At 44.3% G+C, this 22,810-nt stretch overlaps 1 protein-coding gene across 1 annotated transcript; it reads left to right on the forward strand.

Moving 5' to 3' along the window:
* The first annotated feature begins 363 nt into the window (after positions 1–363).
* LOC135874685 (BPI fold-containing family C protein-like) lies at positions 364–21,581 on the forward strand. The gene is made up of 15 exons (XM_065399598.1): positions 364–469; positions 779–890; positions 2,443–2,571; positions 5,880–6,035; positions 7,952–8,015; positions 8,557–8,617; positions 9,599–9,690; positions 11,697–11,870; positions 12,639–12,692; positions 13,856–14,026; positions 14,636–14,703; positions 16,334–16,376; positions 18,187–18,250; positions 20,095–20,171; positions 21,540–21,581. Exons 1-15 carry the CDS (start codon positions 364–366, stop codon positions 21,579–21,581), a joined length of 1,413 nt encoding a protein of 470 aa, XP_065255670.1.
* Positions 21,582–22,810: the final 1,229 nt, after the last annotated feature.

Raw genomic sequence — 22,810 nt, forward strand, 5'->3', positions numbered from 1 at the left:
CTCATTGGTAGTTCCTGCTCTGCCACATCATCGCTCTTGAGGGTGGGGCTGGTGGCAGAATAGACCAGAGTAGCAGATCCACCATTTCTCACAGAAGGTTAATATCTGCAGGAATACTGAGCCCATGGATCTTGGCCTGTTTATGCGCCTTTGTAGGCTCAGCAGAACAGCGTCAGCGAAGCTCTTCTGCATGCTGAAAAGTCACTGGCTGAGACCCCAGATCCTCACTGCCCACTCATATCCAATCCACAGTGAGGGAGCAATTGCTCCTCAGGCCATTAGTAAGGCATGAGGCTTTTTTGCATGAATCTTCATTGTTTAATTATAAATATTGTCAACAGGTCGCTGTGAAAACAGGAAAAGATGCTGAAGTTTTGGTATTTTTTCCTCCTGTTACATTTGCTCATCCAGCAGCTTGATGCTAACCCTGGGCTCAAAGTGAGGATCACACAGAAAGGGCTGGACTATGGTAATACTTCCAATAGTTACCTTGCAATAGGTTTTATTATTATATTGAGCCCTTAGTGCAAAGTATAAGAACATCCTGAGAAAGAGTTGCTCACCGCTATAGAGAAAAGGAAGGTTTAAAGATTAAATGTAAGAAGGGAATGGCTTGGTGGGAGGGAGAAGGTTCCATAGATATGGCAGGGCCAGTGAAAGAGCAACTCCCAAATATGGAGGGAAGGGGGCAGCATTAGAAATCCCCTAAACTTGAACTACATTGTGTAAACTTTCCAACTATATTAGAGCAGCTGAAGAGGTCTCTGTACCCTTGCAGGCAAGGAGATCGGGCTGGAGATCCTGAAGCAAAGAATAAAAGAAGAAAGCTTCCCAGATTGGAGTGGCCAGGAGAAATCTGGAGTTGGCGATGTGGACTACACAATTTCAGGGTGAGCGAACTAGGAAAGGGTATTTAAAAACAATTGCATGAAATAGCTCTTTGCAATGTAATGTCAGCACACTGCATGCTATCTAAGGTACTGTGCTTATGTGTTATCATGGCGATAACACCATGTCATACATTGATTATAATTTAAAGGGCAATGCACACATTTATGATTTGGGGCCGGAGGCAAATCCTACTGAAGTCAAAGAAAGCTTATCAGTGACCACAATGCACTTTGGATTACTCTGGGGTACTTGCTACTGATTCATAATATAGCCGTGAGAGTAAATTAAAAGTATTGTGCTACCAGCATGACTTGGGTAAATGTCCTAATAGCTGATTGACACCTAAGATACAGGTACTGCAAATCAGTCTAACACAGTTATAAGAAAGAAAGAAAGAAAGAAAAAGGTAAACATTGTATTCTACTTATTGGTAGGAATCTTTGCAGGAAATGCCCATATTTTCAGATGAATAGGTCACGGTGTACCTGAAGTATGAGTCTAAGAGCCAGCAGGTATGTCACTGACCAGGTTCAAAGATCTCAAATGCAGAAGGCAAACTGAGTCTCAAACGCTGAACACAAGTAATACAGAAATTATAGATTATTTGGAGTAATGAAAAGCACAAAATTAAAAATGTACAGGACCAAACTTTCAAAGGGGAGGGCAGAGGGTCTCAAGCAAATATATGTATGTAACTGTTAGTCTGCCTTTGATTGCTCAGTTTACCTTGAATGCATGCACAAATCACAGACATGGATGCACAAAGGTTAGACAGACATCCAGCTGGTTGTTCACATAAACCTTTACCTAATTTGCATGCACACTTGAGCTAACTGTATATGAAAACACACTGGCAAATGCAAATGGGACATCACCCTTGGAAAATTTGGCCCATACAATCTCCAGAAAAACTACAAGCAGGGACCAGATGTCTCTAGAGATTAGTAATAGATGGAGCTGGGTGAATATTGCAAATGTTATTAGTGAACATTCATTCAAACATTTTAAATGAATACGCTTCAATGATGATCTTTTGTGTTTGCTTCCCAGGACTAGTCAAGTGAATAAGCTGACTGGCAGGGATGTTCTCCAACACAGCAATTTGCGAATAGATGTTGCAAGAATAGTCACATAAAGTGAATTGGATATTAATAATTTCAAATATTCACACCAGAATCTTGATTCTAAGAGATGAGACACATTCATAGAATCATAGAAATGTAGGGCTGGAAGGAACCTCAAGAGGTCATCCAGTCCAGCCCTCCATGGTGAGGCAGGGCCAAGTAAACCTAGATCATCCCTGACAGATGTTTGTTTGGCCTGTTATTAAAAACCTCCAATGACTGGGACATTCATGGCATTCATCTTATTCAGAATAGAAAGAGGGGTAGAGTTCAGTCCAGTGCTGGAGCGGGACATTTCTGCCATGGGGTAAGGCTCTGTCTTACTTCTGAGAATTTCTCTCTCTCAGAAGCAGAGTTTGGCCCTGAATCAAGTTTAAACTTTGATTCAGATTCTCGCAAACTAATATCCTTATTTCCGATTTTATAGGGTAAGAATTAACACCATTGAATTCCCAGATGCTTCCGTATCCCTCATACCTGGGATTGGAATTAAACTATCAACTCAACGTGCTTACGCAACCATCAGTGTGAACTGGAGCATCAGGACCTGGTTGTTGTAAGTATAGAATTGTGTATCCTAAGTATTTTCTTGTGGAAGAAAAATTAAAATGGAAAATACAAAGTTTAGTTACCAATCTCACTTTTTCCAAGTTCAGGTACTTTTTATCAGTTAACAACATCCATTTGTTACCATACGCCATTCAGTCTAACAGAGCTCTCCAGTGTGAGACATTCCCTTCCAAGTAACACTGTGATGTTAATTGAGATCCCACCGCTAATGATGCGCCAGTGGCAAGTAAAAGATCAAAGATCTATTAGTGTGCCGGCATTGTCCAGACTGCTAGCTAACTCAGTGTTTAGGAAGTTTATTGTACAGTGGGTCACACTCTATAATAATAACAGAGAGTCCTGTGGCACCTTTAAGACTAACAGATGTACTGGAGCATAAGCTTTCGTGGGTGAATGCCCACTACGTCAGACGCATGTCTATAATAATAAGGGCACTGTAATTTAAGTACAGTTACAGTGAGTGAGCTTCTGTGCTACGCCTCCAACGGTACAGCTACACACAGGTGTAATTTCCAGTTTGAGTAGACATACCCACACTAACCCTGATCAAACTAGTGTGCTAAAAATAGCTGCATAGCGGCAGCTGCATGGAAGGTGGGCTGGGATAGCAGCCCTGAGTACAATCCCATCTGAGACCCTAGGTATGTACTGAGGATGGCTAGCCTGTCCTGCAGCACATGCAGCTGCGACTATATGGCTATCTTAGCATTCGTCTACCCAAATTACACCTCCAGCTGCAGTGTAGACATACCCCAAGAGGCACGGGATGGAATTCACAGCCTAGGGGAAGTGCAGACTATGGTGGCTTTAAGCCATCTTTACACCCTCCCACTCCTGGGCTTCTCTGGAGAGGCCCCCAGGACTGTGTAAGTTATTGTTGACTAACTAACACAGTGGGTGAACACTTTTCACAAAGCAATCACTCTATATCTGACCTATCAGTCCTTGCACAACACTTATCTTATTCAAAAGATAAGCCTGGGAGCTTAAATTCATGACTTTGCTAGACAGTGAAAATCATGGTCTGAACAGAGACACTGGATTTATGGTTTATTACAATCTGTAACCCATTGATCAACCTCCCTCCCCCCAGCTTCGTTTCCTCCCTGTATCTGGAGGGGTATTAATGGGCCACTTCCCCTTGAATGGTCCCTTGAAATATGTGTTATGTACTTATGCTAAACAATCTGTTCCATGTTGTATTTAGCTGTGACATGCTGAGTGTGTTTCCCAGGCCTGAAGAAGAGCTCTGTGTAAGCTCAAAAGCTTGTCTGTCTCATCAACAGAAGTTGGTCCAATAAAAAAATATTACCTCGCACATTGTCTCTCCAAGTTACATTGTGTAAATTACTAAATTGTGGCAACCCCTGGGTGCGTTGCCATAACTTATATTATATTTTCAGATGAATATATCACAGTGCTGACCGGAATCTCCAAAGTGCTGCATGCAGCAGTCCTGTCCTCAACAAACCCCTCCCAACCAAAGCATGCCCCCTACACCATGGCTTGCAAGGTGGTGTTAAAAGGACAGCTTCATGGCTGTCTTCCATAGTGGCTGCAGCAGCTAGCTATGGGGCTTTTAGGGCCTCTTTACTGCTCTGGCCCTTTTACCCAGCAAAAAGAGCTGGAGCTAAGGTGAGGATCTCACTCACTGTATTTACATTGTAACTGGAAGGTCAGATACCTAATTTACACAGTATTACACCTTTGGTTTTCTTCTTAAAATATACACCCCTACATACACTTATTAGAATCCAGGTATATTAATTACATGGAACCAGATTGTAACTTTACAATCCAGCCCTGCTAAGAAGCACCACATCACTATGTTGCCCCAGGAACAGACTATAAACCAGTTTGTGACACGTGAGAATCACCATTTGGTGCTTCCCCCTTGTTCCATGAGGGAGGGAATCGCATCAGCCTTTTTTGCTGGCTTAGTTTATTTCCCTCTGTGGATGGCAGGGGGGCAGGTAGCAGCTTGCTGGATGTAGTTCTCATCCTGGCATGGGCTCCAGAGATATGGGTAGCCCAGCCCATACAGGAAAGTAAAGCTCCTATACTCCCGTCCCTTACTATCTTACACGGGCACACAGGAGTGCTTATGACTGAGCCGATGGTATTTACACTGTTATTATCCTCCGTCATGTAGTGAACTTTCTAGTGACATGAATTAGTGGCAGTTAAAATCATCAAAAAGCGTAGCTACTCTGGAATTGCTCTGTCATTGCAGTCTAGCTGCACTGTAAAACGGTGCCTTGTTAGAAAATGTTACAGGGCATGTTAAATACAGAGTATATCCACAGTCTCCAAAGAGTTAGTTATGGGATCATCACAATTAACCAGGGAAAATGCGTGTTAGGTCATATCTCGTCCCTTCCTCCAGCCAGTGAAGAACTCTTCCCTGCAGTGTATTCATCAATTTGAAATCACTCATGTAACAGGGCATCCACTGATCCCATTGTGAGAATATTCCACGGCCTCGTAGACCTCACAGTTAAGATATTTTTCCTAATATTCAGCCTAAATTTCCTTTGCTAAATTTCATCCCTTTATTCCTATTCATACCACTATGGGCCACCATGTACAATTCTTCTCCCCTGCTATTTACATTCTTGAAATATTTAGATTGTAAGGGCAAGGATTGTCATTTCATTTTTACTTGTCTATAAAGTGCCATGCATACATATTGCATTGAATAAATAATAACAAATACTTAATATAGACATTTATCATATCCTTCTTGGTCATCATTTTTCTGATCTCTACAGTTTCAGATCCTGTACTCGTTCCTCCTAGGCCAGTCCTTCCAGTCCATTTGTGTTGCTCAGCTTTCAGTTCCCTTCAGTTAATGGTCCTAGTGTGTAGAATGACACCAGTTTGGACTCCAGGCTAAGGAAAATTTACTGCATTCTATGGGGAAATCATAATCACATTCACTCTAGAACCTAAGTAGCTCTTTCTATTGTAGTTCCATGGCTCTTGTGTCAGTGTTATTACAGATCATGGGAGATTCACAATTTGGCATGGATCAGACAGACAGTCTCTGTGAATTTATGACATTAGGCAACCTTGACAAATCCAACATCATTCCAGCATTCACACTTTCGAGATTAGTGTGTGGAACCTGATTCTTTACGGGAACTACCTCTACAATCTACTTTAATCATTAGAGACGGGCAAAACAATCTCATTTCCTCCTCAGTGAAAGAAACAGAGTCACTTTGTTCCATTAGATTCTTGGATGTTCCCTGTAAGTAGGTTTTTCAACTGAGTTTGTTTTTGTCTGTGCAGCAAAGACAGCGGAAGTGGTACAGTGTCCATTTCAGGAGTATTTATTACAGCAGTCTTTACCATGTCACAAGATAGCACAGGTCACCCATCAATGTCACTGGACAGCTGCCAGATGAGTATTAGGGGTGTGGAAGTCAAGCTGAATGGAACAATCAGGTATGTTGCAAGAGATTTTATACACTCTAGTGCAGGGGTTCTCAAACTGGGGGTCGGGAAGTTATTACATGGGGGGTCGTGAGCTGTCAGCCTCCACCCCAAACCCCGCTTTGCCTGCAGCATTTATAATGGTGTTAAATATATAAAAAAGAGTTTTTAATTTATAAGGGGGGTTGCACTCAGAGGCTTGCTATGTGAAAGGGGTCACCAGTACAAAAGTTTGAGAACCACTGCTCTAGTGGAAAGTAACAGAGTCAGTGGTGCAAGGCCCACTTGTCAAAATTAGTCACCCAGATACATTTTTAGGAGTCTGTGTGGTAATGTGGACACCAAAATCCAGAATGCAGACCCTAATCCAGGTCCCCAAATTTGAAAATTAGTCTTCTTGGGCCAGATTTTCAGAACATGATCTCATTTTGCGAGTACAAAATGTGTACACAAAAAAGATAGGATTTAAGTACACAAACTGTAATTTGCACAAACAAATTGAGTGTAAATGAATTTAGTGCTTGTGAAGTTTATCACTAGTGTCTGTTGGTGATAACACAGCAAAAATTGTATGCATGGGTTTCTTGTACAATTGGAGGCCAACTTGAGGCCCCTTTGAAAACGTAGCCCAAATTTTGAATGAAGTTCACCCTGAGAATTAAAATAAATATGTCATTCAGAAGGGAGCATACACTGGTGGTACAGCTTCAGCCATTTGGTTAGTGCTGGAGCCCTTTTTAGACAGTGAGCGAGAAAGCATGGATGAGTGAGCTGTTCCACCTGCTATTTCAACACTAATATTCATTGCTTTCTAGATAATATTCTAATCCTCAACCATAGGTGAGAATGAGAAGGCCTGTCCTATAGCTGAGCCCAGAGGTGGTACTGGGGGGGAGCCTTGTGGGGACTATAGCCACCCCAAAATTTGTCTTAGCCTCCCCCCCTCCATACCCACTCCTCCCAGCTCAAAGGTCATACATTACCCAGATACTCCTCCACTGCTGCTGATGGTCCCACTGACTTCAGAGCTGGGCTCTCGGCCAGCAGCCGCTGCTTTCCGACTATCCAGCTCTGAAGGCAGCACCTGCTGCCAGCAGCTGTGCAGAAGTAAGCCCAGGCTGGAGACCAAGCGGTCCATGACCCTTCCCACAAGGGTGTGCCACCCAGGGCTGGTGGAGGGTCCGGGGCTCCCTGCACTAGCCCGGATTGACCAGCTCCAGCCCAGGCTCCTGGGCTCTGCCACATACAGTCGCTGCTCCCTGATGGCTCTATCAGCCCCAGAGCAGGTCCCCCTGCCCGGGCAGCTCTTACGGGCTGTGAGCAGTCGAAGGGCAGTGGGGAGCTGAGGATCAGCCGCAGCCCCGGGGCTCCGAGCAGGAAGAGGAGACGGGAGTGCCACGGCTGCAGACACTATGGCACCAGCCAGAGCAGCAGCTGCCCCACACAGCCAACCTTCAGCTTCCAGCCTTTGACCAGGCAAGGGGCGTGGCCTAGGGGAGGAGGCGGGGCCAGCACTTAACTGAAGAGCAGGGGGCGGGGCTGGTGCCCCTATCTGAGGCTGATGAGCAGGCCTTCATGCAGCTGCCCAGTCTAATTACTCCTAATCTTGATGGTGCTTTTTATTTCCATAGATCTTAGTGTTCATAGCACTGAAATGATCTCCATTCAAAAGGTGGCCTTTTGGCAGTTTTCAGATTACAGACAGGTCCCATATACACTGGGCTTTTATCCTTGTACAGGTTATGTTGTGATACTGGGGCCTACAAATAAATTAATACAACACTTATTAGATTAGTTGTCTGCTAGGATATTAGATTTCACAGAGGTCCAGTTTACACCTATAAGTATATTAGGATGTATGACACACAGTAACTATAGTGTTCAACTAAATGAAGCAATGGCCTTTCTCTTCTTTTTCTTTTCTCCAGCTGGCTCTATAAATTCTTTACTAAATACCTGGAGAAGCCCATTCAAAGGAGCTTGGATACACATGTAAGTCTTTATAAATTGTTTAAAGGGAGAAACTTAAGGAATACATGGAACTGCATCATCTCAGAGGCAACAGTCTTGAACTTGATTAAGGAATTACCTGACAACTAGAAAAAATACAACCTGATTCTGCACTGACCAGCACGTTCATCAGCATCTGTTTGCAGGCACCAACTTCTAAATAAGCTCTGCAATTCCTGGTCATGGCAATAATCATAAACACCATAGGGTCAGATTCTCCCTCTGGCTGACTTGCACAAAGGGGCTGTAGCAGAGCCAACAACTTAGCTCATGGAGTTTCTGTGACGCTCAGTTATTTTTTACATTCATGCTCCTCATACTCAACACATCTGTGGCTATGTACATCATGGTTGTCAGTTAAACTGCATACATACATCATGAGGAATAAAATAGGAATTTGCGGACCTGCCATTAGAGAGTGAGATAATCACAGTTACTTGAGCAGATCTGACTTTCATCCACTAGAGAGGGAAGGATACAATATATACTAGCCAGTATGTAATTTCTCTGTATTTTTATACAGTCATGTCCAAACATCAGACAAGGGATTCAGCAGATTGATGCACAGCTCAGAACACTTCAGGGTGAGTCTCTGACGCTGCCTTTTCTTTACAATTCTCATCTTATGCTGTTCAGATTTTGTTGTTTTCTTGTCAGCTACTGTCACAGATCTCGGTTGAGCTCCCACTCCTGGGTGCCCATCAGACGGCTGTGATGGGTCCCTGGTTGGTTTAAACTTCCCTGGGTCTCAGCAATCTGCAGCACTGTTTTCTCCCTGGGCTTCTCTGGCACATTTCTTGGGCACTGACTCTCAGCCTGCTACTGGCAATGGAGCCTCTTAGACACCCAGAACCAGCACTGATGCTCCAAGATACCTCAATAGTTTAAACGCATCCTCTCCCAGATCTCCATCAAATGATGTGAGCCTGCTTGGTTATAGTTTATCCTCTCAGGAGGCACATGGCAGTTGTGAAGCATAAAACACACACAGAGACACCCTGCACATTGCTCTTTTATGTAACAGATTATTTATAAAACAACATCCTAAATGCTTTCCACTTGCTAGCTCGCCCTTCCCTTGGGAATCCTTGGAGGCCCATCTGTGTTTGGGAAGGCAGGTTTCCAAAAGGCGTAGTACTTGCCCGTTCCTTGCCACAATATTTGAAGGGTCCATTCTTCCCTCTCTGTAAGCACAGAACTTCAATTGAAATCAATTGGAAGTTACAGACTCATAGGATGTGCTCAGAAGTGGTTGACAGTGTCAAGAAATGCCAATGCCTCCTTCAGTTCTGAAGAGTTTCCCACAAAAGCAGAACTTGGGGAAAGTGGTCAACTAACTGTTGGGTGGGACAAGAGGAGAGTTGGGTCTGAATCATTGTTGGTCAGTGGGATTTCCTAAGGGAACACCTTGGATTCTTAACCACAAACATTTGTTTTGATTTTTTCCTCCCTCCTTGTTTTGAGCATTTTCTCGTCCAAGAAATGCATTCACTCTTAATTAAACATTACTGGCTGTGTTATACTTAATAGCTGTTTTGGTTTTGTTTTGTCTACTGCCTTAACAGTCCCAACCCAGATGGATGCCTTTGCCCAAATAGACTACTCCCTAGTTAACTCTCCAGGAGTCTTCCGATCATACATTGATCTGGACTTAAAGGTAATTGCCTTTAATGCTAGTTGTCTGGAACTGTGCTCTTTTGATAGACTTCTTATCCTTTGTTAGATTGGCATGGTTATTATTTTTTATTATTATTATTATTGTTTATATGTATGACCATAGCACCTAGGAGCCCCAGTCATGGCCCAATACCCCGTTGCGCTAGGTGCTGTACAAACACAGAACAAAAAGACAGTCCCTGCCCCAAAGAGATTACAATCCAAGACAGGAGACAACAGATGGTTGGTTTTGCTTCAACATTATGATCTGAATCTGATGAGAGACTCCAAAGCAATGTCTCATTTAGTTTGTTTTTTCCAACAATTCTGTTGTAGAAACATGACATGATTGTTAAATAAATTAATGGAACAGGGTCATTTTGATTCTGTTGGTCAGTTTCCCATAGCAAGTAGAGAGCAGTAAAAGAAGACTGAGCAGGTTAAAAGGAAAAAGAGAGAAAGGAAAAGAGGGAAAACACAGTATGTAACCCACCCTAGGAGAAGAGAGGGAAGTAGATTTCTGGGGCCTGATTATCCTGTCCATTGATTTCAATGGGAGTTGTATGAATTAGAAGATCAGGACCCTGGAACGAGAGAGGAAGAGAGAGTGTATATTTTAGGAACAATGATTAAGCAACAAATCCAGGAAGTAGACAGAGAGAGCTCTTGAACAAGAGCAAGCCAAGTCTGAAGAGCACTGCTGAGGCTATGGCGACACTACAAGGCTTTTAGTGACACGGCTGTGCCGCTACAGCCATGCCGCTAAAAGGCACACAGTGTAGCTGCTGTTTGTCGGCAGGAGAGAGCTCTCCTGGCGACAAAAAACTTCCACCCCCCACGAGCGGCAGCAGCTTTGTTGGCAGGAGAGCGCTACTGCCAGCAACGTGCTGTTCACACTGGCGCTTTTCATCGGTAAAACTTTTGTCGTTCAGGGGGGTGTTTTATTTAACACCCCTGAACGACAAAGTTTTGCTGACAAAGTGCCAGTGTAGACAAAGCCTAAGACTCCAGACCCTGAGAGATTCCTTCAACTAAGGGAAACATGAGGGATGATGCATCCTGCTTAGGTGTGATGCTGAGTAGTAAGATTTTCTTGTCATGCTATGTGAAGTGTAAAAACAGTCTAGTTTTACTACGTGGATACATAGTTTGGATTTTTAACATCCTGAGTATTTTCACTATTTAAAAAATCATTTTAAATTTTGTTTTGTTTTGTAAAAACATAGATAGTGTTTTTTTTTCTTTAAAATATTCTAGTTTCAGAAATATTCAGCACTTCAGAGTTTAAAACCTTTACTGTTTCTCTCCTGGCTAATGTTATAGTTCATGCAATAGTTACTCCAAGTATATTTGGCTTTTCCTGTATTTCTTTTTCTTTCTACATCACCTGTGCTCCTTGGCCTGCACTGGCTACCAATTTGTTTCTCGGTGCATTTCAAGGTGTTGATTTTGATCTGTAAAGCCCTGTATGGTTTAAGCTCTGGCAGCTTTGACCTAGTAGGTCAATGAGCACTAGAGAATTTTTTAGTGCATGATAGTAGTGCCCACACAGCCAATTAGTGCATGATAGGCTAGCATGCTTGTAGATCTAGACCCCAGCTTGCCACTCACTAAGTATCCTTGTGGACAAACCCTTAGAGCAGGGCTGGGGAACCTGTGGGCTGGATCTGGGCCACTGCTTCCTTTCATCCAGCCCGTGGCAAGTCTACACGCCGTGAGCCGGAAGCCCCGAGCCTCGGCACTCCCACGCGGGGCTGGAGCCACAAGCACTGGCTCGCCCCACTATAGGGCCTAAAGTCAATCAATATTTAGGCACAGAAATAAGTTGCCTCATTTTCTAGAGTGCTGACCCCTGAGTAGCCTCTGGTGTCTTCAGTGGATGCTCGGCATCTTTGAAAAACGGGCCAAGAGCATTCTCCGTGGAGGGCCCTGTAAGATCCACCATTGTAAATGCATTCAGAGTTGTTGACAGGCTCTGATTTTATAAATGACAATAATATTTTGCAGGGCGCAATCTATCCAGTTGGAAATTGGACTGACCTTGCCTTTGTACCAGCTCCCTTCATTCTCCCAGACAAAAGTGATTCCATGCTTTACTTTGGCATCTCTGAGTATTTCTTTAGGTCTGCCTCGCTGGCTTATTACACAGCAGGGGCCTTCAACATCACCATCGTAGAAGAGGTGAGTGGCACTTGCAGATGAAGGGATTGATAATGTTCCAGGTATGGTCCTTCAGAGAAGGGGATTTTACAAACTCATTTGCAGTGCAGTTACAGGCTCAGTGTTAACCAAGCCATGCAGTTATCAGAGTGTGATCATGGTCTCTAATACTAATTATTTATTTTGCCATTATGTAGTATCTAGATTTGTCAGGCCAAATTCAGAGGTACCACTGAACAAGGTACAAAATAGGCACAATTTACCTTCAAAAGTGACATGTAACAGATCTGAACCATATGCTCCTCTGAAAAGGACAAGGAAATTCATTTCTGGGGACTCTGCTGCCTTACTGGCAGCTTTCTGAGGAGCCTGTTCGGACTCAAAGTACTAGGAGGGATGCCTGGAACTGAACTGGCTCTACCTGTGGGCTGAGCAGATGTCACAAAGCATAGCAGTTTTGCCTGTACCTGGGAGGCCGAGCAGAGCTTTGAGACCTGTCTCCAGTGGATTCTATATATCCCAGCAACAGGCGGCTACGGGCCCAAATGTGAGCAGAATATTGCACCTGTATTTCTGCAGAAGGTTTTAATCTTTATTTCTCCAATATGCGGGTTTTTTTCTTTTGGGCACGTTAGTGAGAATTTGACTCAGGGCTCTAGGACTCCCCCTAGGAATTTTCCAAGGTTCAAAGGCACTGGGTCATTAAAATGGCAATAAATAGCAGATTTAAAGAAAACCTAGACATGAAGCTCACCCAGGATGGAATAATTTCTTTCATTTGTTTTGCAGCTTTCCAGTTATTTTAATGTAACGACAGAGACATTTGGCAGCATCATTCCTGAGGTGGGTATCTTTAGTTCTGCGAACCCTTAAGAAACCACAATAGCTAGTCCCAGTGTAGGTGTCATCTGAGTAATGGTTAATCTCCAACGGTTTGGTGGAGCCACTGTGTGTGACTGTGTTGGAGAAGGGGAAGATGCCCAGTGGCTGGGAGGCAGGTCCAGGTCACGACTCTTGCCTCGAATGAGTCCTGACTGGCCCCACGACATCTCTGCTAAGAACCCCTTTCTCCTGCCCAAACTTGCATGACTTGGGTCACCTGGCTGCTGGCTTCTGATGGACCAGCAGGTGGGAGAGAGTGTGCATCAGCAGCTCAGGATGATGATGGTGGTGAAGAGCTATTAATGAATAGCAAAGTGGTTGCATGTTGGGAAACAAAGCTGGCAGGTAGGCAGGAAGGAAGCATTGGGCTTTCTGCCTGTGTGAGGAAGGTGCCAACTTCTAACATTTGCATGTGGTCTACGGAAGGACAAGGGAGATGGTGGGGTCTCATTTAGTTTATGTGAGGAAGATGGACAGAGCAGGAGTGCAGAGGGCAGTGAGGAGGCAGCTTGGGCTCCTGCTGGGCTGGAGAGACAAACTGAGGGAATGAAAATGGATATAAGAACTAGTACCAAATGCTGAGCATGCGTCTCAACAATCTCAGCGCTCTAGGGATTAAATGTTCCTGTCTATTTCCAGGGTGACAATAGATTTTTCCCATCATAAATGCAGTAGCCACGCTCCTAAGCCAAGTTCCTCACAATCATATCTATCTGCAAAGCACCATGCACTCTAATGGTGATACGTTGGCGCCTCAGCCTCTTTCTTGGCTTGTTTGAGTGCCATATTCATGTTTCCTTTTTCTCAGACATGTTCACAAACTAGAATTTATTCCTCTGGAAATTGCTTCCCTTCATCTATTGCAGGGAATGGGGCTTCTGGTAATGGAGGGGACTTTCCTCCACATTCCTGATATGGCCAAGATGATCAGGTCATCATCACAGGAGACATTCCTATTCCTGTTGCCATAAGGACTCTACCATCATGTTAACACCTTGTCTAAAGTTTGATCTTCAGGAACCCTTTCAAAATAACAATTTTAATGAATGATAAGTTCACTATTCAGATTTGTTCTATATAAAAGCTACTTTCAGACTCTCCTTCTTTGCCTTGAAACCCTACAGATTGCCAAGTATTATGTAGAGGCACGGCCCGCAATGTTGAACCTGAGGGCTGCTGCTGCACCTGTGGTCAGTTTACAGACAGACACCTTTACTCTAGAAATCTGTGCCACCATGGAGGTGCTTGCTGTCCTGCCAGACTCAACCACCCAATCCATCTTTACAGTGAACATAGTAAGTACCATGGACCAGAGGATTACATTCCATGTAGGAGTTAAAATAAGTTTGTTCTTCCACACTGCCAGAAACCAAGGCATTTGAAGGTCCTAGAGGTCAGTACCTGCAACATGTAGGGGCAAATTCTGCCCTTAAATAAGCAAATTCCATTAACTTCAGCCAGGGGTTGAACACAAATGTTTGGGGGCACAATCTGGCCTGTAGGGTATTGCTATTGGGAGGTGAGTTTTCTTAAAGAGGAATAAAAACCCACTTATATTACTACCTCAGTTATCTGAAGCTTAGTTCTCTAGAATTCCCTGTTATACAGCAATGGGTCATGTCCCCTGACATCTCTTCATTACATTGAAAATGTCCTTGATTAATGAAAATCTCACTTGTCCATACTTTAAATATTGCGAGTGACATTGAGATAATCAAGGCTGAACTGTACACAAACCCCAAATCAGGCAGAAAGTAGCACTGTATGAGACAGCTTCAGTATTTATCAAAGAAGGTGGAACTGTTGCATTTTAAATGATATAAGGAGACTATATTCGTGTCTGAATCTAAGAGAGGACACCATTCTATATGGATATATTAACTCAAGACTCTTCTCTCCTGCAGATAGCGAACACCAGTGCCAGTCTGACTATATTTGAACAGAAGCTGATTGGCTCATTATGTCTGAACAGGTAAACACAGGACAGCTTGACCTGAGGCCATTCAGGAAGCAACATTAGTGATCCCAGTATTAAGACACAACAGGACTTTATTGTGTCAGCCTAGCTATACAGTTAGTCCAGCATGAGGAAAAGGCAGCCAATGCAATTTAACTTCTTTCTCACAAGGATAGGGACCCTGAGATGCTTTTGGCTACATTGCCCAAATCCTGTGGATGAAAGACAACCATATTTTAGGATCACTGAATCTTCTTCTGTTGCTTCATTCTGTACTTTTCTATAGAGGGCTTAGTAAAGGAAACTGTGTTGGATTTGTTAGTCTAAAATCTTTCACCCAGATTCAATCCTGTGCTTAGATCAGCTCATCACCAGAGAAAGGCAGGGCCCATCAGGGAAGCTAACTATGATTCCCTGATTTGCTTGGTCACTCTGCACCAGTCCCAGCATAAGTTAGACCAGCCACGGCATTGCTCTAACTTATGCTAGCTGTGAACAGCCTCCCAGGCACTGTCTGCCAGCTGGGTATAGCTGGTGCACATTGTGCCCCAGTCACACATCTTCCCCACTCCTGGCATGCCCCATCTGTCAGACTGGATAGGAGGGCGGCACAGGGGCCTATTATGATGATTCTGCATCATTGATAGCTCCCCCACATGGAGGAGGGGATTTTCAACTGGCCTGATCCAGCTGCTTTCCAGCCCTTTTGTGCGACCAGAGCAGGGCAAAGGGGCTAGAACACAGGAAAGAATTTGGGCTGATCTATGTATATGCTACAGTAGTGATTCCAAGCGTTGGCATTGTGACTCCCAACTGGTCAGAAAGCTGTCATCTGAGGTCATGACATTTCCTATAGAATTTAAGTTTTCATTAAAAAAAATAGAACCCAGATTTTCAAATGCGTGTGTCTAAAAGCGTGGATGATGGTCTGTCCCTCCCACCTGACAGGATCAGACTCTGAGTGCCAAGCACCCATTGGTTTATGAAGTAGGGTGATGGGAACCCGAGCTCACATGAATCCTGTCTAGAAAGACAGTAACAGGCAAGAAGAATTAGAGATGTCCAAACTCCAGAGACTCTCAGGAGGGAGTTCCTAAGGAGAGTAGTGGGGTGTCAGGAACCTAACGAGGAGGGTGTGGTTAGGAAGTCCTCAGAATGTTTTACAGGGAGGAAGGTTGCAGTGGGCGAACCTCAGAAAGCTTGCAAACTGAACTGAACTTCTGAACGTTTTTCAGCTAAGCCATCACCATCAGTAACATTCTCCAAGTGGAATTTCACCTCCTAGCTCCTGTAGCACATTTCTCTCAGTAGGATCTGAGAGCCAGGGGATATTTGGTACTTGACCTGGTGCAGTTAAATGTATATATCAGTGAGATGTACACAATGAAACATAGAGGAAGAAGTGCACTCACAATCCTGGATAAACTTATCCCAGGCCACACTTCTGTGCACATTCCAGGCAATGCCCTACAGAAACACTCCTGCTCTTTTCTGTGGAAGGCTACATGTAGGACGAATTGCCATAGAGAAGTGTCTTGTCATGGGAATATCATAGGACCTGAAGTCACTGAGGGTGACTGTACATGACTAAAACAATGTGCCTTCATCCTTTATAATGACTCCTCTTTTACTACTTTCCTTTCAGATTCCAGCTCTTCCTGGCCGACTCCAGTGTTGGGTTCTTTGAGGTAAGTTGATGGTTTCAGTGTCTAGGAAACAAGAGTCAAGAATCTCAGGGAAAATGTCAGTCTGAAGAGTAAGGAGCAGAATTTCCCTACACGCATTTCTAAATCTTTAGACTTCATCCTTGGGTGGTTCTTTTCTCTCTTTCTGGAACTCACTCTGTCAATATCCTTTCTGCTGTATATATATTTATTGCAGTACTACTTCTCAGCAACTCTTCAGTGCTCCTAAAAATGAGATGTTTTCCAATCTCTTTTCTTTATGTATCATGTTTCATCAGAGAGGCACTAAAATTATGACCACAAACCGTACAACAGTAATCTGAAATGCAGCAGTAGGAGGAGCAGCATGTTGTAGGCAGGGCCAGTGCAAGGATATTTTGCGCCCTAGGCAAAACTTCCACCTTGCGCCACCCCCACTCCCCCGCACATCGGTTCATTGAGGGGCAAATCCCAACTAGCCTTTATACACCCCAGGGGCCAGCCGTGCCCAGGGGCTGCTTCCCAGACCAGGTTCCCCATCCCCACCCCCTGAACTCCCCTGGAGAGTGCTCAGCCCCCCTGCGAGCCCTCCCCACCCCACCCTGGCAACCCCCGCCCCGAGTCCACTCACTGGCTTTGCCGGGCTTGGGCCGCTGCAGCAGCTCGGCAGGGAGGAGCCGCCTACCAGAGAGCCAGAGCATCCCCTTGCGGCGGTGGCAAGCCCCAGCCATGGAGAAGCCAGCGCAGCGCAGGAGGGCAGCAGCCCTGCAAAGGCGGCGGCGGTGCTGCTAGCGGGGAACAGCCGCGCCCCCCCCGGGGGCTCCTGCATGCTGCAGCGGATGCATGCAGGCGCCGGCCCCCATGCGCCCTCCGGTTCCTCCCTCGCCTAGGGTTACCATATTTCAACAACCAAAAAAGAGGAGGGGGGGAGAGCCCCGCCCCAGCCCCGCTGCCTCCTGAGACCCCCCCCACCCTAACTGCCTCCCTAGAACCCTACCCCTTACGTGTCCCCTGACTGTCCCAACCCTTATCCATACCCCCACCCCCAGACAGACCCCCGGGACTCCCACGCCCCATCCAACCACTCCCTGCCCCCTGACAGGACCCCCAGAACTCCTGACCCATCCAACCCCCCCTGCTCCCTGTCCCCTGACTGCTCCGATCCCGTTCCACACTCCCACCCCCTGACAGCCCCCCCCCCCGAACTCCCGACCCATCCAACCCTCCCCCTGCTCCCTGACTGCCCCCCAGGACTCCCCTTACCATGCCCATGCCGGTCAGACGCTGGCTGCACATGGAGGCAAAACCAGCCCTGGTTGTAGGTTAGAACATGCACCCTAGAATGGCAGGCAGGCAGTGGTGGTGTGCAGGGACTCAGCACAGATTCTCATCATTAAGGTAAGGAGTGGGAGCCAATACTAGTCACAAATGCCTGAAATACATAATAGGGAAAAACCCTGCCTCCCATAGAGAGCAGTTTCATCCTGAGGACAACTGGTGAGCTCTAGGAAGCTGAGCAGAGGAGAATTAAAATCTCCCAGATACTGCTGTACAGTTAAAGATAAATTATCTTGCAAGTAAATGAAACTGATTATTTTAAATGAAACTATTACAAGCATGGTAACGAGATCCAGATCCTCATGTTTGATATCTTTTACATCATCCCCAAGCCTCAAGAACCAAAGGTCATTGTCACTTGTGGGTTTGCTATCCAAATGAGGTCTGCTCACGTGAGCAGGACTCTGCTTCTTAAAACTCCATCCAAGATTTAGTATGGAGCAGCTTCATAGATATCAGGAAGTGGTCCCTAAATCCATTTTCTCCCCCATGGCAGGTCTCACTTTTGGACAATTTCCTGTCTTACGTTTTACGGAATGGAGTTATCCCAGCAGCCAATGGTAAGGATAGTGGCCAGTTCCTTTAATAGCCCTGATCTCTGTTAACAAAATAATCGTTACATGGCTCCAGGAATTGGTAATGTGATATGGGGCTTTTCACCATTAGGGACAATTTCCACATCAACTCAGATGAGAAATGACAAGATGTCATTACGATCAGCCGGTAGCCTATGTGAAATGAATTGTGGGTATCAGCCAATTTCTAGGAGACAAGTAAATACATTCTCAAACCATCACTACAACTGGCACTAACTTGAAGTTTCATCAGAGAAACCAAGGACTCACTGGGCATGGAAATTGAATTATAGGGCACTGGACTGGCACTCAGGAAACCTGGATTCTATTCCTAGCTCTGCCACTGCCCTGCGGGTGACCTTGGGTAAATCACTCCCCCTCTCCATGCCTCAGTTTCTCCATCTGTAAAATGAGGGTAATGATATTGACTTCATTGGTAAAGTTGCTTTGAGTGCTATGGATGAAAACTGCTATACAAGAGTGTTATTATTGTTATGCTGAGAGATACAGGTGACTGCTTGGATCACAACCTCTTTTAGACTGGGTGTGAATGCACCCTTCAATTAATGTAACTCTCAGAATGAATTAATCACAAACTCCTCACCTAAAACAAAAGAGGGTTGTGAACCCGGCCAGGAGTTTTTGAGTGGGTGAACAAGTTCTGCCCTCCCTCATACACACAAAATACTCAGCAAAACACAGAGGACAGACAGACAGAAGGAGCAACTGAAAACACAGTGCTTGACCCTGGAAGAAACTTGGGAGGGTGGGAGGTGTCATGATCCTGTCTACAGTTTTGTATCCATTACAAGAGGTTTTGGGGTCAAAGGTGCAGGCTTAAAAGAATGCTCTTGGTGCTGTGAGAAAAAGAAGCTGTTTCCTGCTATGTCCTTCTGCATTCAGAGAGACAGCACTTTTTACGTTCTTTGTAAATGAACAAAGAAATATCTACCATGAATTTCTGCTCTCTACTGGAACATCCCCAGAGTCCCAAACTTTGACTAGCTGCATGGATTGAAAAGGGGCAGCATTATTATTATCTCTAGAGGTGGTCTCTACAAGTAACAGATGAAGCACACTGGAGGAGCTCTATGGGGAAATTCCTATCACTGCTCCGTGTGCTAACCTAGCCAGTCATTCTGAGTGAAAATAACCCCTATCCAGAGGACCAGCATAAAGTCTATGCATCGCTTAAGTCCCATTTAAGCCCTCAAAATAGAGGTGCATGGACCTCTTTAACAGGATGTATTTTTCACCCTTCTTAGACAGTGCAGACAAAGAGGGGTGTTTGCTAGTGGTTGGAGCACAAGACTAGTGTTCACAATTCCTCTGCTAACTCTAGGTGACTTTGGATAGGACACTTAGGAGAGCTAATGTGCTGAGCACTTCCTGCAAAGTGTTGAGGCAATGGGAGCGCATTCAAAAAAGAACTAGATCAATTCATGGAGGATAGGACCATCAATGGCTATTAGCCAAGATGGGCAGGTGTCCCTAGCTTGTTTGCCAGAAGCTGGGAATGGGCAACGGGGGATGGATCACTTGATTGATTACCTGTTCTGTTCATTCCCTCTGAAACACCTGGCATTGGCCACTGTCAGAAGACAGGATACTGGGCTAGATGGACCTTTGGTCTGACCCAATATGGCCGTTCTTATGTTCTTGACCTCTCTTTGCCCCTTTGTAAATGTAGATCATACCTACCACCCAGGGGTGTTGTAAGGATTTATTCATTCATGTTTGTAAACACCTTGAGATCCTTGGAAAGGTGCTAAAGAAGTGCAAGTTATAATTATTAAGTATTACATACATTTTGTTTGTCTTTTTTTAAGCTAAACTGAAGAAGGGATTCCCTCTTCCTAACCTGGACCAAATTACCCTCCTCAGACCTGTTGTTAAAGTTAACGAGGTGAGAAACTGGGTTTCTTCTTAAAAAGAAACTCCTCTTACTCCTCTTTTGCTGGATTGTTAGCGTATTAAAACAGTAAAAGTCCTTGGTATAAGATGAGAAATTTCATACCACAAAAGTTTCTCTTTAGGAACAAATTTCTCATTCTTTGAGGGGAAAAAATAAAACTGAGCCAAATGTGCGGATATTCAGTGGCCAAATGCACTCAATGGGTCAAATTCAAATGTGGTGAAAGTGAGAGTAACCCCTTGGAAGTCAAAGGAGTTACACACCTTTTTACATCTTGTCTAAATTTGCCCCATCAAATTAAATTCAAGTCTCCATCTTCTCAGTGCAACCCCATTGAGTTCAATAGGGTTGCTCAAACATAAATGAAACAGAATTTGGCCTTCCTCGTGTATTGTGAATAACTGGAGCTTTATATATATAATAATAGTAATAATGATAAAGATGCGGGGCATTTCCTGAGGATTAATGAGCTCCTATGGGTATGTGTCCCAGCTGGTCATAAATCTCTCAAATATACCCTGTGCCTCAATGGTTCTTGCTGATATAATAATCAAATGGAAAAACAGAGGGCGATATTCTGCTACCATCACTTGCTGCAGTCATATGTTGATGCAGGGCGAGAAGTTAGCCCTTAATTTGGGTGCACAGGGCATTGCTAGAAACAGGAATCAATAATAAATTAATTTGTAGAAAATTAATGAGCCAATCAGATTGTTTCAATCATCTCCCAACTTTGCAGTCATTTTATAGTCCAAACACTGTGCCCAGTTCTTTGGTTGGGGCTGAAGCACAACTCTGGAGAGGGAGTGCGAAGATAGTTTTAAGCCACTGTTGCATTCCGTAAACTTCGGACAGCTTTGTGGCAGGCCAATCCCCTGATAGAAGTTGCAACTACCTGAAGGCTGCTCTAACTTGCCCTGGCTGCCAACCACCACAAGAGGGCCAATGCAGCAGCTAATGATAAGGTACATGGAAGCCTCATTCACACCCCTTCCTCTCTAGTCACACTACACTGGTACCAGGAGTGGGGAGGTGGCACTGAAGCATCACTACATCATCTGTGTGTCAATGGAGGTTCCCTGTTAGCTGGAGTGATACTCCCATGGCTGGCTACATGAGCTTTAGGTGCAGGTTCTGCTGGCAGTGCGGTGCAAAGCAGCAGAGCCCCAAGGAGTTTATGGGTCTGTGTGTAGAAGGCTCCATCCCTTTGTGAACTTCTTGAGGTTGCTACTAGTAAGTCTCAGTTCTCTTCAGTAAAGATTCTCACCCTTAATCCCCAGGACAGAATTAAAACTGAAAATTCAGATGCTTAACTATCAGTAATTTCAGGCACTTTTGTGAATGTTCTTCTCTCCTCAGGGTTATCTGCTGATTTCCACTGACATTGACTACAAACTCTAAGGAAGGAGAGCTCATTTGGATGATCAGGAAGTTCCCAACCAACAACATGACCCTGAAGGCCGAACACTGTCCCTTTGTTTTTAAATTAAAAAATTCTGGAAATGAATGAAGTCTTCCCACTTCTGCTCTGATTTGGGCAAAAAGCCAAAAAGAAAGAGGGACTTGACTAGCATGTATCCAGCAGAGAACCATGTAAAAAACATATTACAGTGTGTGTTTTTGTGGTTAGGTAGGGGAAGCATTTGTTATTCAGGAGTTTGTAGGTGCTGCAAAAGTTACTGTTTTTAAAGGTTAAAGTCTCTCTGTTTAAGTAAAGCCTTTTCTATATACTTCCTGGGAAGCTCAATATTCTTTAGAAAAAAGGAAGGATGTATGCCACCAAACTGCAAACACAGCTATCATTGGCAGCTGCTTTATTAATGGTCTTGTTGTAGCATAAACTTCTTATTCTGCTTCCAACTGAATGCATCTGTTGTGTTTAATATGAAGTGGGAGCTATCAAAAAGTGCTTCAAGCTGAAAACTCCCTTGGTGCCTATGAGGACTAAAATCTTCTGAGTTCTTTGTGAAAGGATTTCCTCAGAGTTTGATCAGCAGGGTGGACCAAGTGCCATTGCTCTTCTGAGTGGTATTTCAGGACAGGGACTACCCTGATGTCTTTTTAGTTATAATAAGTGGGTACCCAAAAGGCTTCAGAACTATAGAACTGAGAGCTGAAAAAGACCCATTAGTCTAGTTCATGCTCCAACAATACAGAATTATTCTTTACACTTTCATTAGTACTGTATCCCTAAGTTTTAGATATGCCAAGAAATGCAGCTACAACCACTTTTCTTGAGAAACTGTTCCTCAGTCTCGCTTTCAAGAAATCTTCAGGCAAAATTTTTTAATGATTCATTCAATTACTCCTAGTGCTACCTACTCCTTGTTCCACCTGGAAGAGTTCCTAGCTCCCCTTGGCTCTTCAGCTTGCAGTGACAAAAGGGGGCTGTTGAAAGGGAAGGGGGAATAAAAACTTGAAATTAAAAAGAATTTTTTGAAAAATGAAACAAACGTTTTCATTTGATTTTGAAAGTTCTGATTTCAAAAAAAATCAAACTTGCCCTGCACACCCTATTTTCCAGCAGAAAAACCCAACAACCACTGACCTGTATTTGACAAACCCCCATTTTTCAGCAGGAAATGTTTTGCGGGTGAAAACTTTCAGCCAGCTGTGATTCATTTGGGTGC

This window comes from Emys orbicularis, chromosome 1, assembly GCF_028017835.1.
Source record: "Emys orbicularis isolate rEmyOrb1 chromosome 1, rEmyOrb1.hap1, whole genome shotgun sequence".
NCBI classification, from domain to species: domain Eukaryota; kingdom Metazoa; phylum Chordata; order Testudines; family Emydidae; genus Emys; species Emys orbicularis.

Coding starts and splice junctions, on each gene's coding strand:
- LOC135874685 (XM_065399598.1), top strand. CDS start 364: ATGCTGAAGTTTTGGTATTTTTTCCTCCTGTTACATTTGCTCATCCAG. Junction 16,377..18,186: donor CCAGTGTTGGGTTCTTTGAG/GTAAGTTGATGG, acceptor CCCCCATGGCAG/GTCTCACTTTTGGACAATTT. Junction 18,251..20,094: donor AGTTATCCCAGCAGCCAATG/GTAAGGATAGTG, acceptor TCTTTTTTTAAG/CTAAACTGAAGAAGGGATTC.